Below are 19,337 nucleotides of genomic sequence, written 5' to 3'. Positions count from 1 at the left end.
ACCTGAAAAAGAATTACTTGTGCTTTTGCCACTGGATGAAAGACTGGCAGACTTTCTTCTTATAGCTGTGGAAACAAGAATACATACAAAACAAGACAAATTTCAGGTTCAGTAACACTGGGGAGAGACTTTTTCTTGAATCTATGTCCACTGTTGTCAATAGAGGGAAAATGCATATGATATTTTTCCTAGAAATTAAAATTAGTAAGGATTAATGTTACTCTCATGGAAGTATGTTCTTGTGTAAGGAACGGAGGGATAATTTTCATAAATACTCACCCCTCTTGTCTCTGATTCTCCACAAAAGTGCCTAAGGGTTGGGGGGTTCTCAGGCACATGGGGGGGGGCATTAGGAGTGGCAGAGGGAAGGAGGAATCTGTGAAAAATCATCCCTTCTTGTGAGTTCTGTAAGAGCAATGGGCAAGTAGCTTAGTTTTCTAGATTACAACAGATCTACACCCTGCTCCTGGCTAATATATTTGACGATACATGGAAAACATAGAACACTTTTTATTATGCCATCAAGTGTTTACATGAACAAATAATGTTAGGTTACCTTTCTATTCTGCCTTGCAAATTTCTATGCAATCAAAATCCTCTTTCAGTTACCCAGGGACCCAATTTACAATAGTCTCTGTATCTTGATTTTGGAAAGGAAGAGTAGATTAAGATGAGAATGTTTTGGATCCACTCCAACTGCTCAAACAGCTGAGCTACATGACAGGTTTTTCAGGCAAACATGGTCTGAATAATTGAGAACAGGCTTACCTATATAAGCAGCTGGTTTAAATTAAACTCCCAATGGACAGATTACCATTAGGAAAAGAATTCTAGTTCAGTTCTGACAGATGTACATTCTAGGACTGAAATGGCAAGCGTTTACTTTGCAAACAATACCTTGCAGGCTGGGATGGCCCAAAGGATTGCAGCGCCTGGCATGAGTTGCCAAATGCCGCCTTGCCCCATGCCCCTGCTGGGGGCCTTCACCCTCTCAAAACCAATCCGTGCCAGCTCTGAAAGTGGCACAGAGGGTGAGGAGGAGGGAAGGTTGCCAGCAGCCTCTTCTTGCAAGCTTTTGAAGGGGTGTGAAGAAGAAAAGGGCAATCTTGTCTATTCTCCCCAAACTCCTTGCAGAGCTTCTTCAGATTGGACCTGAAGAGCTGCTTCAAGGGCAGTGGCAGGGAGCATCTTGCCACTCAACAAGTACCCCAATAATTCGCTGCCTGAGGCAACTGCCTCACGTCGCCTCATGAAAGGGCCGCCCCTGTCTGTAGGCATGTATTTGTTTAAGCAATATATACTGCACACACCCTTAGATTCTTGGGTTAATTTAGGTAATCTGGGTATTTGTTCATAGGAACAGTAATTTCAGCTATAATTTTATACAAGACTGAGTCAAGTAGTAACTCATCACTTAATAAATGTTTGATTAATACCATGTTGACTTAGCAGTTTTTTTGTCTCATTATCAATAACTTGGTTATTCAAAAAGGCATTAGTATAATGTGATCACTTAAAGATTTAGGGATGTTTGATGGTGGTGCTAATCTGATCAGGGTTCAAATTCAGATTAGTAGTACTTGAAAAGAAGTTAATATAGCAAATTGGATCTATTTGTGAGCTTCGGCTTAGCTGCCAAGTACCATTTAATAGATCACATTGGATGGGCAAATGAACAAGCTTAGTGGCGGAGAAGTTAAACCAATTAACATTCTCCTTTCTTCCCTTGTTAGGTTTATCAACAGTATTTGCCACTGCCTTCCTCACTGCCCTAAAGACACTAGTTGCAATCCAGAAACTAAATGAGCAGGGGAACGGACTTCTATATGTGGATTTGCTGTAACAGAGGTACACATGGTTATACTATTAGTGAACCCCCTGAATCATTCATCAACCTGCCCATTCACTTAGTACAGTTGTCTGGGAATTGTAGTCTTGATGCCACATTGGCTGGCATCCAGATTAAATTACTCCTGAGTAGTCCTATTGAATTTAGGCTTTTAGAGTAATTCCTGAGTAGTACTAGTGAGTAACTTAGTCTGGATGTCAGCTAGTGTTCAGAGGTGTGCTTAAAAGTGGAAGTGAACCTTATTAAGCAAAAAGCAGACGTGTATGACCTGATCCTGATTGGAGCTACAGGAGGGGGAGGTTAACTCTTTCCCCCTTGCACTATTTTCCAGGTAAATATCACTGCTTGCTGCAAATAATCTGCTTGTAGGGGTGATTTTTAGTGGCGAACAGCACAAGGGGAAAGTCTTGCCCTCACACACCATGGTTGATGTATAAGGGCAAGAGAGCTACATATCTGGCTGCTTTTGCTTAACAAAAGTCACTTTTGCTTTTAAGCATGCCTCTTAACATGTTTAGCCAAATAAGCTAGGAGCCCCTCATGTCATTGTTCAGCTGTTAGTTGGAGTGGAAGCAAGGAGATAAGTAGGCACTGACCTGATTCTCCCTCCCCCACACTGTGACATTTAAGGGTGTGGAGGAACAAGGCCTAAATCTCTTCTGTTTGTAAATAGGACTTTGTATTGTAAATTGCATTGTTATGCAGTGTATTTAAAAAAGCTGTGCAGGGGTCAAAGGGTCATGGCCTCTGTTCAGCAAGCTGTGATTGGGTATTTTGAAAAATATAGGAGGGAAGTTTGTGTATATCTAGGAGGCTTCTTTCAGCACACACAGAGAGAGAACACAAGTTGAAGTTACATGCTGGAGAGCTGGAAGAGTTAAGATTCAGAGAAAGAAAGAGACACAGTTTGGAGTGTAAACTGAGAGTCCAGAAGAAAGCTGGAAAAGAAGTTCAAGAAGAAGTACAGGACTGAAGAACTGCTGGCACAATCAGAGAGAGGATCAGAACTGGAGCTAAAAAGAGCTATGAAATCACTGGCAGAGAGTGGAAACTCTATGGAGAGCTAAAACACTCAAAAGAAAGAAGAAACAGCCTGGGCTGAACCTCAGAACTGTGAAGAACAGGATCTGAAGCTGAACAAGGGAAAAGCTGGGGTTGTGGGAAAAACTGGAGTGATTGCAAAGGATTCTAAATCAGGGCACAGTGGGAGACAGGTCAGTCGGATGTGTTTTGACCAGCCTTTGTTTATTCCTTATGCTCCTTTGGTTGCTGGTTTTGTACTAAACTTTTAAAGAGAACTATTTAAAGTGAACTAATTTCATAGTAAAATTACTTGTTTATCTTTAAAGAAAAATTGTAACTTATGTTTTCTCCACCCCACACCTAAAGCCCTTACCATTCTACCAATTTTTTGATGCAACACAGGTTTGGAAGTTTGGTAGTAGATTCAGCCCGAGTAAGCCTAAAGGTCTACATAAGAACATAAGAAAAGCTCTGTTGGATCAGGCCCAAGGCCCATCTAGTCCAGCATCCTGTTTCGCACAGTGGCCCACCAGATGCCAGTGGAAGCCACAGGCAGGAGTTGAGGGCGTGCCCTCTCTCCTGCCATTACTCCCCTACAACTGGTATTCAGAGGCATCCTGCCTTTGAGGCTGGAGGTGGCCCACAGCCCTCCAACTAGTAGCCATTGTTAGACCTCTTCTCCATGAAGTCATCCAAACTCCTTTTAAAGCCATCCAGGCTGTTGGCTGTCACCACATCTTGTGGCAGAGAGTTCTACAAGTGGATTATGCATTGCGTGAAAAAGTACTTCCGTTTGTTGGTCCTAGACCGCCTGGCAATCAATTACATGGAGTGACCCCTGGTTCTAGTGTTATGTGAGAGGAAAAAGAATTTCTCTCTTTCCACTTTCTCCACACCATGCATGATTTTATAGACCTCTATCATGTCTCCCCACAGTCGTCTTTTTTCTAAACTAAAAAGCCCCAGGTGTTGTAGTCTTGCCTCTTACGAAGGGTCCTCTAGGCCCCTGATCATCTTGGTTGCCCTCTTCTTTACCTTTTTCAGTTCTACAATGTCCTTTTTAAGATGTGGTGACCAGAATTGTACGCAGTACTCCAAGTGTGGTCACACCATAGTTTTGTATAAGGGCATTATAATAGCTGTTTTATTTTCAGTCCCCTTCCTAATGATCCCTAGCATGGAATTGGCCTTTTTCACAGCTGCCACACATTGAATCGACACTCAACGAGCTGTCCACCATGACCCCAAGATCCCTCTCCTGGTCAGACACCAACAGCTCAGATCCCATCAGCATATACTTGGTTAGGGTTTTTGTCCCAATGTGCATCACCTTACACTTGCTAACATTGAACTGCATTTGCCACTTTGTCGCCCACTCCCCCTGTCTGGAGAGATCCTTTTGGAGCTCCTCACAATCCATTTTGGATTTCACTATCTTGAAGAGTTTGGTATCATCTGCAAATTTGGCCACCTCGCTGCTTACTCCTGCTTCTAGATCATTTATGAACAAATTAAAAAGCACCGATCCCAGTACAGATCCCTGGGGGACCCCACTTCTTACTTCCCTCCATTGTGAAAACTCTCCATTTATACCTACCTTGTTTCCTGTCTTTCAACCAGTTAGCAATCCACACATGTACTTGTCCCCTTATAGCAATAGCAATAGCACTTACATTTATATACCGCTCTATAGCTGGAAACTCTCTAAGTGGTTTACAATGATTTAGCATATTGCCCCCCAACATTCTGGGTACTCATTTTACCGACCTCGGAAGGATGGAAGGCTGAGTCAACCTTGAGCCCCTGGTCAGGATTGAACTTGTGTTTTACCACTGCGCCACCAGGGGCTCATCCCATGGCTGCTAAGTTTCCTCAAGAGTCTTTTATGAGGAACTTTGTCAAAAGCTTTTTGGAAGTCCAGGTATACTATGTCAACTGGATCACCTTGATCCAGACACTTGTTGACACTCTCAAAGAACTTCAAAATGAGGCAAAGTGAGGCAAGATTTACCTTTGCGGAAGCCATGCTGGTTCATTCCCAGCAGGGCCTGTTCTTCTAGGTGCTTTACAATTTGATCCTTGAGGATGCTTTCCATCAATTTGCCTGGAACGTACGGTAGGCTAACCGGCCTGTAATTTCCCAAATCGCCCCTGGATCCCTTTTTGAAAATCGGTGTTACATTTGCTACTCTCCAGTCCTCTGGTACAGAGCCCAATTTCAGGGATAAGTTATATATTTTAGCAAGGAGGTCGGCAATTTCACATTTGAGTTCTTTGAGGACTCTTGGATGGATGCCATCCAGCCCTGGTGATTTGTTAGCTTTCAGTTTTTCCAGACAATTTAGATCATCATCTCTTGTCACTTCTCTCTGACTCAGCTCTCTAGCCTCCATCCCTAAAAAGCCTGGTTCAGGAACAGGTATATGCTCAGTATCCTCTGCTGTGAAGACAGACACAAAGAACTCATTCAGCTTATCTGCAACTTCCATATCCTCCTTAATAATCCCTTTCACTCCCTCATTGTCTAATGGTCCAACGACCCTCCTGGCAGGTTTCCTGCTTCTGATGTATTTAAAGAAGTTTTTGTTATTCCCCTTGATACTTTTGGCTAAATGTTCCTCAAACTCCTTTTTTGCCTCCCTTATTGTCATCTTGCATTTCTTTTGCCAGAGTTTGTGTTCCTTTCTGTTCTCTTCATTTGGACAGGCCTTCCAATTTCGGAAGGAAGTCTTCTTCCCTTTTATGGCTTCCTTGACGGTACCTGTTAGCTATGATGGCATCCTCCTGGACTTGTGGTACCTCTCCTCCTTTTGGGTATACAATCTAACTGGGCTTCTAGTATTGTGGTTCTGAGTAAACTCCATGCATTCTGGAGCGAAATGACTCTCCAGATTTTCCATTTCAGCTTTCTTCTCCCCATACTCCTCATTTTGGAGAAGTTTCCTCTTCTGAAATTCAAAATGTCTGTATTAGACGTCCTTGGTGATTCTCTCCCCGCATGTATGCTGAATTTGATGGCACTATGGTCACTGTTCCCTAGAGGGTCGAAGACACTGACATCACACACCAGGTCCTGGGTGCTACCCAGAATTAAGTCCAAGGTCGCCTTTTCTCTGGTTGGTTCCAAGACCAACTGTTCTAGGGCCCAGTCATTTAGCGTATCTAGAAATTTGACCTCTTTGTCATTACCTGACTGTGAATTTACCCAGTCTATGTGTGGCTATTTGAAGTCACCCATAATTACAGCCCTGCCTCTCCTTGACGCCTCCCTAATTTCCTCCTGCAACTCCCAGTCACTGTTGGCGTTTTGATCCGGAGGGCGATAGCACGTCCCCAGTAGCACGTTCCCTTTCAGGCCTTGTATTGTCACCCACAGGGTTTCTGTGGAGGACTCCAGTCCACCTAGGTTTTCTAGCTTGTTAGATTCTATCCCTTCTTTAACATACAGTGCTACCCCTCCTCCAAGGCGCCCCTCCCTGTCCTTTCTATAGAGTTTATACCCAGGGATAACAGTGTCCCACTGGTTCTCACTGTTCCACCATTTCTGTTATGCCCACTATATCTATTTCTGCGTTAGCAACCAAGCATTCCAGCTCACCCATCTTGGCTCGGAGGCTTCTGGCATTGGCGTATAAGCACCTATATGCTGAATCTCTCACCTGATGTATGCTATTATTTTGACTCTTTGACCTGCTGGCACCGGCTCCCATCTGCTGTTTATGTGGCTCTGCTCTGTCCCCTTCTGTTTTATCTGAATTCTTTGCAGCCTCACACTTTAAAGGATGGCTTTTGCCACACAGGATACTGCCCAGCTCCCATTGGCTGGAGCATTTCCCTCTTCCTCAGACCAATGTACTCCTTGCCCAAGACCTTCATTCTCCCTGACAGCAGAGGAGCTACCAGCCCTGGAGTGGGATGCCTCTATCGCATCCCTAAAGGTCTCGTCCACATTCCTCTCTGTCTCTCTGAGCTTCTCCAGATCCGCCACCTTGGTCTCAAGGGAATGAACTTGTTCCCTGAGGACCAGGAGCTCCTTGCACCAAGCATACACCCATGACTTCTCCCCGTGGGGCAAATGTAGCACTCTGTGCAATACACTGGGAAGTGCCCCTTCCCCTGCTGACTTTCTATCTTCATACTGTTTTTGTTGGCGGTTTACAGTATTTAGAGATAGTTTATTAGAAGTAGTTTATTATCTGTTTATTAGATAGTTTATTAGAAGGATAGGTCCCAGCTGTAATGGTCAGCTATTTATCTGTTCAACAGCCTTTCCCAAGAATATGAGGGATATGAGGGAGGGATTTGTACTTACGTTCTCTTCTCCACCAGTCTCCTTGTGATCACAGGGGTTTGTTCCAGGCTCCCCCGCACACTTCCCACTAAAATCCTGCAAAGCTCCTACGTCCTGTTTGCTATGCTCTCGGGCACCTCTTATGTAGAGTAGCTTTCCAACTGAGACACGGGATGTAAGTCAAAGGAAGGTGGGGCCTCCCTCAGCCCTATCTGGCTCCACCCTTTTTGTCAGGCAGTGACAAAGTAAAGTGACCAAGTAAAACACTGGAGTTTGGTAGCCCTAGCCAATCCTAGCCCTGAGACAATTTTAACCCTAGCAAATCACACACACACACACACAGAGACCTACCCCTTAAAGAGAAACAGCCCCTGAAAATCTCCCCTCTTCCTGTTAGATTGTTTGAAGGGGGAAAGGCTAGATGTTTAGAAAAGCTTGCTCACCTTCTCAGCTGTGTCTGCTCTTCACAGAGTAGCCTTCCAACTGGTGGCACGTGTTAAATTTAAAGGTCATGGGGCTGGATGAGACCTCTCCAGGAGGGGAGCTGGTCTTGTGGTAGCAAGCATAAATTGTCCCCTTGGCTAAGCAGAGTCTGCCCTGGTTTGCATTTGAGTGGGAGACTACATGTGTGAGCACTGTAAGATATTACCCTTAGGGGATGGGGCCGCTCTGGGAAAAGCATCTCCATGCTCACATGCAGAAGGCTCCAAGTTCCCTCCCTGGCATCTCCAAGCTAGGGCCAAGAGAGTCTCCTGCTTGCAACCTTGGAGAAGCCACTGCCAGTCAAAACTGAGACAATACTGAGCTAGATGGACCTAGGGTCTGACTCAGTATATGGCAGCTTCCTATGTTCCTATGACAAGTGGTAGCTGCACGAGTGATAAAGGAATACTGTAAAGGGCTTCATTAAGAAGCTTATGACTATCCTGATTTACTATGGAATTATATGGCCACAACAGTAATCACAAAACCTGATTACGACACAGAAAGCCAGTTATTGTAGCCTTCAGCCATGCAGTGATTCCTTAGCTTTCCAAGTAGGAAACTATGATGTCAGCTAATGCTGTAGCCAGGGACTACGACAACCATCTCTCCAAACCATACAAGTAGCTGCCATGTGGATAATGGTGTAGACCAGGCCTGTTCAACTTTGGTCCCCAGCTGTTTTTGTACTACAACTCCCATAATCCAGAGCCACAGTGGTCAATAGTCAGGGATGAGAGTTGTAGGCCAATATCTGCAGGAGGGCCAAAGTTGAGCAGACATTTTTTCAGAGCCCTAGCAGTAACACTGAGAAGCTACCATTGCCTGTTTCTGTTATAGATCTATGGTTTCTACTCAAATCACTTTTTCATGGTTCTGCAGCATTCAACCAGTATCCAGGAAAAGCCAAAACAAGCTCCCAGCAGCACATCCAGCATACTCCAACATGTGTCTTTATTTACGACATATTTATCCCATCTTTCTTCCATCATGTAACACAGGGCAGCATGCATGGGGTTGTCAGGTGATTACCCATCCAAGTATTGATCAGACCTAGCTAGACCTGCTTAGCTTCAGCAAGGTGTCTTGATCACATGTGGCTCTGATCTATTCGATAGTGCCCAGGAGCTCACTGGTCATGAACTGCATACTACTTCTCCCTATCTGCTTCCCATTTGCTACAACAAGGCATTTTAAAAATATTTGAACCACTGCTGCTCTTTAGGACAGGGCTCCCTGGAATAAGAAGAAAACACCTTCCAAACAGGAAATGTTGTTTTCTTAAGTATTTGCATGCCTTTAAATGAGATAAAAAGCTTCCATACCTTTGCTTTGAATAAGTTCCCTAGAACTTATTTTCAAGGTGAAACTATTAAGAACCCTGTTTTCAGAACACATTTAAAGTTTGGATACTGAACAGCAAACTTGTTAATGATGTTGAGAACTACTAGGGAGAGCCATCCCCAAACAGAAATCCTAGACCTGAGCCTTCATATCGACTGCACTTTCACATGACATGTTGTGTGTATGTTTCTCCCAAGATTGCAGTCACGGAGGCAAACTGAGACACGTCGTGTACAGTTGCAGCCAATTATTCAAATTCATACCTGCTGCAGGGGAGTTTCTCTCTGCTCTTACTGCTTCCAAGTCATAAAGCTGACACTGCAGCTCATCTACCCTCTGAAAGGCATCCAGTTTTAAACTGCGTTCCTGCGTTAGCTGGCTTCTGATCTAAAAAGAAACTATTTTTTAGTAACAAAGTAATATCTTAAGGTCCACTTTTGAAAACAAGATACTTAAAGTAAAGGAAAGGAACAGGGAACTGCTAGCGGTCCACATCCAATGTATAACAAGCTTTAATGAAGATTTATTTAAAGCCTGGACTCACTATCGATTCCACTGGCATGGTAGTGCCAGTATGGTTAAGATGAGTTGTTTCAACATTCCACTTCTATAAGCCTGGAACATTCTATTGGTCATAAAATCAAAACTATCTGTCAACTCTACCTGACCCTTTGCCTACATCAACTAGGTGACAAGAGACCCCACTCTTCCAAATTTGGTGCATATCTGTTGAAAAATGGCTGAAGTACAACAGTTTAAATATAACTCCCAAGAAGAGACATTTCCTGTGTTTGCTACACTTTTTTTGCCAACAGATAAAACAAAATTCTATATAAATATCCTTTTAAATGTTTTTTTTTTTAATTCAGGTATATTCTGCAACATAATCCTGTGTTGATTTGGAAAAAAATTAATTCCTGTTTCTTATCAAGCGTGTAGCCACTTGATACATAGTCAAGAAGCACTCTGGCAGATCTAAAGATAAAAAAATGTTCCTTTCCGCCTCCCTTTCCTGTCATGGGCTTTTATTTTCTCCCTCCACTGAGGCAGCATCCAGGGACCTTCTCAGGGCACACAAGGTGAGGTGGCAAATGGACCTAGAAGGGAGTCTGTGGCAAGATGGCAGAGGACCTTGCAAGGGCACACAAAGTGGTGGCAGACTGCTTTTGAATATGAACTTTCTACATCAGGGATAAACTGCCTGTGAATATGGAGGCTCCATTTAGCCAGCATGGGTAAGAGATACTGCTAAGCTTCCCTTTCTTACAGTGCCCAATCGGATTTTCCTTTTCAAAATACTTGCAAATTCAGTCATCCAAAAACCTCCATTTTCACTTGGGCTCTAAAAAGCATGGAAATTGCAAGTTAAATATCCCATCTTAACTTCTGCACCATATAAACTGCAAACACTTTGTACAGTCTCGTATATTATGCTCCTTTAGAAATCAGGCTCCCTGCACCCACACTTTTCCTTGATCTTTTAGCTGGACATTGGACTGAGGAGGGATGCATTCAGGCAGATAATCATGTGCAGTTTCCCCAGTTACTTGCTAGAGATGAATTTCTGCCTGATGCATCTTTACAGGGCACAGTGCTCCCGCCAAATGCCACATGTATAGTAAATGTCCAGCCAGAAATTCAAGAGGTCCCCAGTCCAGCCACAACAACTTCCTACAGATAGACCTGATGATTTTCTGTTAGATGCATTTTTACAAGGCAGAGCTCTTTACCCAAATCCTATGTAGTATAGAACCCTTACATATAAGTAGAATCCTCCCATCACTTGTGAGTAGACCCCATGCCCTTACTTATGATAATCTTGCATCCTTATTTGTGAATAGGCCTTTTGTTCCATTCTGTCATTAGACCTGAACTTACTTGTGAGCAGAAATCACATTTCTACTCATAGGTAAATATCACGTCTTACGTGTGAGCAGAGAAGCAGCCTTCCTCAAGAGTTGACCCTCAAACTTACTTGTGAGTAGACAGTAAGGCTCTCCACACGAGCAGTGTGGAGAGCCTAAGAGGATTCTGCAGGGAGAGTGGGCTTGATCCACTCTTCCCATAGATGAGCAGGCAGCTTGTCCTGGGAGGCCGGATCGGCCACCCACAAGATTACCAGCTCTGCCACGGAGCCAACTGGGGCAGTGGGGATCAGGGGACCTCCTGGCCCCCAGAAGTCCCAGCATGCCTTATGCAAATGTGTGGGGCATTCTGAGGAGCCCCTCAATACCACGAGGCTTGTTGTAGCCTCCCTGTCAGGGGGCTACTCGTGAGTCGCTGCGGAGCCATGCCGTCACACAATCAAACAGGGTTAGCGGAGCGCACACTCACTAACCTTGTTGGGGGTGGCAATTAAGGGAGCTTGTCAAAGCTCATGTGCGGTGGCTGGGCTCTCTTAGCTTGGTTTCCATCACGCATGAGAATAGCCTCAGTACATCCTTGTTTTGAGTGGTCCTTATGAGTATGAGTAAACCTCACCCTTACTTGTGAGTAGGTCTACCCTAGAGAAAGATGCAAGGTTTACTTCTGTGTAAGTTTGCAGGTCTACTCACATGTGAAGGTGGGACTTTACTAGTAGAAAAGATGTATCCCTACTCACAAGCAGACAGTCAGCCTAACTGATAGACTCTTGATGTTACCTGTAAGTGTGAGGTCTACTTATGAACAAGAATGTAAGGTGTTCTCAGAAGTAAGGTTATGGGTCTGCTTGCAAGGAAGGGCATAGAGTGCATGTGTGAATAGGAGTGAGGTCTACTCATTCGTAAAGGGGTATGTGCATGGATCTTCGTTTCAGCATAGTATACGAGACAGTACAAAGTCTTTATAGCTTATATGGCGTGGAATTTAAGATGGGCAGTTTAACTTGCAATTTCCATGCTTTTTAGAGCACGAGTGAATATGGTAAGCCTTAACAACTCTCATCTTAAACCAAAGTTTTTTTTATTACTGATTATAGAAATAACCTTGATACATTTTTTGATAAATATAACTTCATTCATATTGAATGTACTGTATATATTTATAAGCTTACTTGCTGGATTCCTTTTTTAATTTTTTTCTCCTGAAGCTGCCTTATCTCAGAGGATTTCTCAGCTTCCTCTGTCAGGCACTGCAGTCTTTGTTCTCTCTCTTCAAGATTTCCCAGCATCTTTTCTAAGTTCGCTGTCTTAATCAGATCTAGTTGCTGCCTTTTGTGAACTTCTTGACTCATCTTATGTTTTGCCTCCTGTAGCAAGTGCCCCTGCATATGAAAATACCAACAGATCAAGCAAGCAGTTTTGTACAACACAGTGTGATGGTTACCTGCAACATGAGAAGACAAGTATTTATTGGCTTTAATTTATTTCCAAAATGTATATCCCAGGACAATTTTCAACTAAAAATAAATACATTAGTGAACCATATAAATCAGAATTTTAAAATACCATGAAATGCATAAGCATACGATAAAAACATAGGATTGGATCCCAACAAGTACTTCAGCAAACAGAAAAAGTTAAATTTATGCAAGGGGAGAGAAGCTATTTTTGCTGATTCCCTCTTCAGCCCTGGGCCCCTGAAAATCTGCTCCTGGGGTTCCTCCAGTCCTCAAGGACATATTTTCGAAGAGCACAGAGGACTGCAGAAGAAGAGGGGAATCACCAAAAATGACCCATCTCCCCTTGTATAGCTTTCACCCTTCTTCCATTCATGGAAGTACAAGTTGAGATCCATCTTATACAAAAACGAAATTCGGATAATTTGAACACAAACATTACAAAACAATGAAGGTAGCAAGACAGGTTAAGTAAGAGGTTTTATCATCATCACTTGGCGGAATATGACACGAAAAGGTTCTTTTTCTGCATTTGGGGAAAGTTTTGTGCATTTGTGTGATTAAAAAAAAACCAACTTGCTGGAGGACAAAGTGAGTTGGTTAGTAAAACATGCATACTCAGACACACAATCTGCTCCCTGCCCTCCTAGTTTTCCAGCAGAGGTACATCTACATCTACATTTCAACTACTTCTAGCAACTTCTCAGTGGTGGGACCTTAGTTATGGAATGCCCCACCTACTGACATTTATAGGGCAGGTGCAGACTTTGGAAAGCATTTACTAACTTAATAGTAAATGTATCCTTCTGGAGAATTCTTACTTTTAATTTTGTCTGTGTGATAGTATTGATGAGGAGGGAAGGTTTATGATTATTATTATCTGTGCTGAGAACTTTGCTATTTAGAGTATATACATCAATCAATTTTATGTTGACATTCCATCTGTATAGTAGTTGGCACACCTTTATTATTTATTATTATTATTTACACAGGATAGGTGTTATTGACTGGTTTATTTTATCCAGACATCGAGTCCTTCCCAAAGACCAGGGATGGCTGACTTTTATTATCAATGTTGTTGCTGTTTTATAGATATTCTTGCAGAATATAGGCTGTTCCCAGTAAAGTTGCTTTTTGTAATTGGCTGATGGTGATTTCTGTGGCCCCTATGGTGTTGAGGTGCTCTTCAAGGTGTTTTGGAATTGCACCTAGGGTGCCAATTACTACTGGGATTATTTTGGTCGTCTTCTGACACAGCCTTTTAATTTCAATTTGTAGATCTTTGTATTATTTTTTCTATTTCTTTTTCTTCTATTCTGCTATCCCCTGGTATTGCTATGTTGATTATTTTGACTTGTTTTTCTTTCTTCTCGACTACAGTTATATCTGATGTATTGTGTGGCAGATGTTTGTATGTTTGTAGTCGGAAGTCCCATAATATTTTTGCATCTTCATTTTCTACAACTTTTTCAATTTTATGGTCCCACCAATTTTTGGCTACAAGTAGTTTGTATTTTGGGCAGATGTTTCAGTGTGTCATCCCTGCTACCTTGTCATGCCTTTGTTTGTAGTCAGCCTGTGTGATCTTTTTACAACAGCTGATTAGGTGGTCCACTGTTTCATCTGCTTCTCTACAAAGGCAGCACTTGCTGTTCGTTGTTGATTTTTCTACTTTTGCTCTTATTGCATTTGTCCTTAGTGCCTGTTCTTGTGCAGCCAGTATTAAACCCTCTGTTTCTTTCTTCAAGTTGCCATTCTTAAGACATTGCCAGGTCTTGGTAATGTCTGATTTTCCAGTTATATTGTGCAAATATTGACCATGCAGTGGCTTATTTTTCCATATTTCTGCTCAGTTCTTTACTTGTTCTTTCTTGTAGGCATGCTTTGTTTCATTGGTGTTGAATAGTTTCTCGTTATTGACAGTTTGAGTGCATTTTCTTCACTGTCCTTGATATATTCTTCAAGGCCTCTTTTCTCCTCCTCTACTGTTTGATGGACTTGCAGCATTCCTCTTCCACCTGAGCTGCGAGGGAGGTAGAGCCTATCTACATCACTGCGGGGGTGCAGAGCATGATTGATGGTCATTATTTTCCTGGTCTTACAATCTAGCATCTCTAGCTCTGCCTGGGTCCAGTCTATTATTCCTGCAGTGTATCTGATAACAGGTATAGCCCAGGTGTTTATAGCTTGTATGGTGTTCCCGCCATTGAGTTTGGACTTGAGGATTTTTCTAACTCTCCTGATGTATTCACTTCCAATTTTTCTTTTAACTTCAGTGTGTGCGATGTTATCAGCCTGGAGAATGCCCAAGTATTTGTAATGTTCTTTCTCTTCCAGGTTCTTGATGTTGCTTCCATTGGGCAGTTCTGTTTTTGTTATTTTTCCTCTGTTCATTAATTATTATTATCATCTATATATTTAGTACGCTTAGCCGGCATGCGTGTCCTGAAGAATTTGGTGGCGGAACTCTCGTGAGAGCTCTTGGCATTCAGCGAGAGTTTTTTGCAGGGGGGGGATGGTGGCGGTGGGTGCAAAATGGCCTGAGGAGGCAGCCTCGGCTGGCCGGCGGTGGCAGGATGGCAGGTTTGGCCGTCCCAGGTAATGGGGAGGCAGCGGCAGCAGCGGCAAAACCCAGCCTGTCCGCCGGGGGCAGGAGGCAGTGGCAGAATGGCAGGCCTGGCCATCCCGAGCAAGGGGGAGGCGGCGGCGGCTGCGTTGGGGCAACTGCGTTGTGGGGGAGGCGGGAGCAGCGAAGAGGTGGCAGTGGGCCCAGCTGCCAGGCCAGAAACCACAGGGGGGGGGGAAGCGGGCCAGGTGGGTGGGAGGAGGGAGGCAGCGGGACGGACTGGCACTGGCCTGGGTGGCGCCGGACGGGGTGAGTGGGGAACGGGCGGTGGGGCGAAGCCCCCACGCCTGTTGCAGCCTGGGATGGGAGGGAAACAGGTGGTGGGGCACAGCCCCGGTGCCCGTTGGAGGCCGGGGCGAGAGAGAAACGGGTGGCGGGGTTTCCCTGTTCACGCCCAGGAGCAGGAATGGCTGGAGGGATCCTTTTTGCCCGCCCGCCACGGCTCTGTCCAGGTGGTGGGGGAGGGGGGAGGAATGGAACGGGGAGGGCAAGAGAGCGTGGGGCTGGAGAGAGGAGAGACCGGACAGGAGGGAGAAACAGCCTGCTCCAAGGAGCGCACAGATCCTCTGTGCGGGGTCGGCTAGTTATTATTAATGTATTTATTTTAAGTTATTGTATTTTTTTATTTTAACCAACAAGACTCCCAGAGAAGCTTACATAAAATTAATACAAATAGCAAGTCATTAAAAATGCAAAAGGCAGAAGGAAATGGTCAGAACAGAAGGAAGCATAGAGGAGAGTTCATGGTGGATTCGTAGGTTTCAGTTCTAGCACACTTTCCACACATTCACACTTTCTTTCTGCTCCGAACTTTCCTCTCTGCCTTTAGAAGAGCCATAGAAGGAGGAGCATTAACAGTTCTAGCAGCTGGTACAACACCAAGGGGGGGGCACCTGACTGGAGGTACAGTGAGTTGGCAGGTGGGCATGTGGCACCCCCCCATCTGCTACCTGAAGTACTACCTGATTGAAGCAAATGGGGAAACTCTTGCAAGTAGGGCACTCCGTATATATGTTGGAGTGCCTATGCCAGATCTGGATGTGCCTATCCTTCTTTTGATTTGCCAGTTCCCAGATTTAGTATGAGAAAGAACACTAATAGCAGTGAACAGAATAGATATTTTTTAACACATAGGAAAGTCTGCCTGCTGCACTCTGAGAACAACTGATGGGTCTCCAGGTGTACTTGGGGATTAAACTAGTTTGTTTGTAAAATCTGCGAAGTAGGTTATATGAATACGATGAATATTTATATACCACTTTTCAACAAAAAGTTCCCAAAGTGGTTTACATAGATATAAATAAATAAAGTGGCTCCCTGTCCCCAAAAGGCTCACAGTCTTTGAAAGATACATAAGATAGACACCACCACTGGAGGGATGCTGTGCTGGGGATGGATAGGGCCAGTTGTAGGGATGTGCACGAACCACTTTGCAGGCCCTTTTATGGGCCACCAAAAAGGTTCGAACGACCGGCAGTTCGGCTGGTTTGAAGGCAGGGGGGATATATTTAAGGGCGGGGGAGGGCGCTCTTACCCCTCCCACCATGTTTCCCTTCCCAGCGCTACACTTCAAAAGGGTCCGGCAGGGCGGCAGCATACCTCCCTGCCACCCCATTGCCTCGTCAGATGTGTGTCGGATACTTCCTGTTACTTCCAGTCCAACGAGGCAACGGTGCGGCAGGAAGGTACACTGCTGCCCCACCAGAACCCTCTTGAAGTGTGGTCCTAGAGGGGGAAATGCAGTGAGAGGGGTAAGGGCACCCTCCCCCGCCCTTAATGATATCCACCCCTGCCGAATTGAGCCTCCTCCTGCCAGTTCCGTGCCCATCACTAGCCAGTTGTTAGAGTGCTGGACTAGGACTGGGGAGACCCGAGTTCAAATCCCAATTCAGCCTTGATACTAGCTGGGTGACTCTAGGCCAGTCATAGGAACATAGGAAAAGGCTATATACTGAGTCAGACCATTGGTCTATCTAGCTCAGTATTGTCTTCAAAGACTGGCAGCAGCTTCTCCAAGGTTGCAGGCAGGAATCTCTCTCAGCCCTATCTTGGAGAAGCCAGGGAGGGAACTTGAAACCTTCTGCTCTTCCCAGAGCGGCTTCGTCCCCTGAGGGGAATATCTTGCAGTGCTCACACATCAAGTCTCCCATTCAGATGCAACCAGGACAGATCCTGCTTAGCTATGTGGACAACTCATGCTTGCTACCACAAGACCAGCTCTCCTACCGCACCAGCTCTCCAGTCACGTATCTCTCAGCCTAACCTACTTCACAGGGTTGTTGTGAGGAGAAACTTAAGTATGTAGTACACCGCTCTGGGCTCCTTGGAGGAAGAGCGGGATATAAATGCAAAAGAGCCAGCGTGCGTGGTGTAGTGGTTAGAGTGCTGGACTAGGAGCGGGGAGACCAGAGTTCAAATCCCCATTCAGCCATGAGACTTGCTGGGTGACTCTGGGCCAGTCACTTCTCTCTCAGCCTAACCTACTTCACAGGGTTGTTGTGAGGAGAAACTCAAGTATGTAGTACACCGCTCTGGGCTCTGTGGAGGAAGAGCGGGATATAAATGTAATAAATCATCACCACCACCACCACCATTACTTTTAAAAGGTGCCTCTTTGCTCAGTTAGCAAAGTAAGTTTTGTAACATATGAGCAGTATAGCAAAAATAGAACCAATTTTCAGCTGCAGTATTAATCATCCCTTTATCATATAAGAAAGAAATTTCCTTCCTTAAACTGTACTGAAGTCAGTAGAACTGAGAACAAGTGTATTTCATTTGCTATCAACAGAGTGTTCCACAGAGGCTGGTAGCATACCTGTTTGTCTAGTTGTTGCTTCAACCTTTTATTCTCTGTTTGAGACTCTGCCAAAGCTTTCCGCACAGCCCTCAGTTGCTGACGAAATAAAATTGCCTCTTGTTCTGCCATCATCTTGGATTTCAGCCACTCTTTTTTGTTTTGAATGGCCTCCTGCCAATACAAAAGGTGTTACAGGATGTGGAACCTTTTTGTAAAAATAACTCTGGGCTATTCATGAACAGGTGTTTTGTAAAATATTTTAATTATTTAATTAACATATTTTTATACCACCCAAAACATGTGTCTCTGGGCGGTTTACAGTAATCAACTTTAATTAATAAAAGTTTTTACCTTTTTATATTTATCATGGGAGGGGGGAAGGCTCCACATTTTCCTGATATAATTAATTTCTCTCTCTCTCTGATCTTACTAGATTAAATTCTTTCTAATGAAAAATGTAATCTAACCATATACAGTACTGCTTTTGCTTAGGGGGTTAAACTACATGTTAGCAATGTTGCTTGTTTCTTTTAAAACTAGATATAGCCACATCAAGTCCACCCCTGTCCACAGATTGGGACTACAATGTGTCACAGAAGGGAGGCTTAGTTTAACCCTTTGTCCCTACCACACTCCTAATTCAGGGAGGATTCTTTTCTATAGTTTGGTGGGGGAAAGAGTTAAAACTCCCTACTCACCACAATGCAACAGTCCCAATCTGGCTGCTATTTAGTTTACAAGGAACAAGTATGTGAATTTTAAGCCCATGTTTTACCTAGAGTGCAATTTTTTAACTCTTAATTTATTTTCCTGTCCTTTTGGTGCAGTGGTCACCTCACGACTACAGCACATATCCTGCTCTTGAGTTTGTATCGCATGGCTACAATCGGCCCTGCCATTTTTGGAATGTTGTAGTTGTATGCTAAATTAGGATCTTTGTGCTGAAGCAACTACTTCAGCCGCCCAAGGAGAAATAAAAACAAGCCAAGTCTATTCAGTCCATAATACAGCATATCCAAGTAAAATTGGCAGAGAAAAGGAGTTCCAATTCACACACTCATCAACTCTGTGTTGGTGCAATCAGCAATCCTCTGTACACAAGGGCAGCCACTTGGTATTTATTTATTTAATAAATTTGTATCTTGCCCACGGCCGAAGCCTCTAAGTGGTTTACAGCATGGAGTCCACTATGCATACATTGTCGTATCTAACTTGGGGTATATATGCAATTCTTCCACTGTTCTACAAGGGAATCCATTGCAAAATGTCTGAAGTCTCTGATTAAGAACAAGTTGTTTAAAATTAATAGGGATCTTCTATACACTCTGGGTCATATGACATGTCCATGAGACATGTCATACAGGGAGCATGTGGTTGCAGCACATATAGAGCAAGGGTTGGCATACTTGGCCTTCCAGCTGTTGTGGAATTGCAACTCCCATCAACCCCAGCTACAATTTGTTGTAGTTCAACAACAGCTGGAGGGCCCAGTTTGCCCACCCTGGTATAGAGGATCACCCAGTTTTACTACTGCATGAAGTTATCCTTAGAGTTTATTATAATCGTATTCATTTCTATTTCATCCTTCCTCTAAGGAGCTCCATG

General features: G+C 44.0%; 1 protein-coding gene across 1 annotated transcript in view; it reads right to left on the bottom strand.

Moving 5' to 3' along the window:
• Window positions 1-19,337, bottom strand: part of LOC128339220 (coiled-coil domain-containing protein 162-like) — a 61,135-nt gene that overhangs the window by 8,600 nt on the left and 33,198 nt on the right. Inside the window, exons 16-19 of the mRNA XM_053282759.1 lie at window positions 17,751-17,903; window positions 12,025-12,234; window positions 9,254-9,377; window positions 3-65 (exon numbers count right to left, since the gene is read on the bottom strand). Coding sequence (XP_053138734.1) covers window positions 3-65; window positions 9,254-9,377; window positions 12,025-12,234; window positions 17,751-17,903 — 550 coding nt within the window. The remainder of the gene's footprint in view (window positions 1-2; window positions 66-9,253; window positions 9,378-12,024; window positions 12,235-17,750; window positions 17,904-19,337) is intronic.

This window comes from Hemicordylus capensis, chromosome 1 (assembly GCF_027244095.1).
Source record: "Hemicordylus capensis ecotype Gifberg chromosome 1, rHemCap1.1.pri, whole genome shotgun sequence".
Taxonomy (NCBI): Eukaryota; Metazoa; Chordata; class Lepidosauria; order Squamata; family Cordylidae; genus Hemicordylus; species Hemicordylus capensis.
Note: the sequence above shows the minus strand (reverse complement) of the source record. Positions and strands in the feature narration are given on the sequence as shown.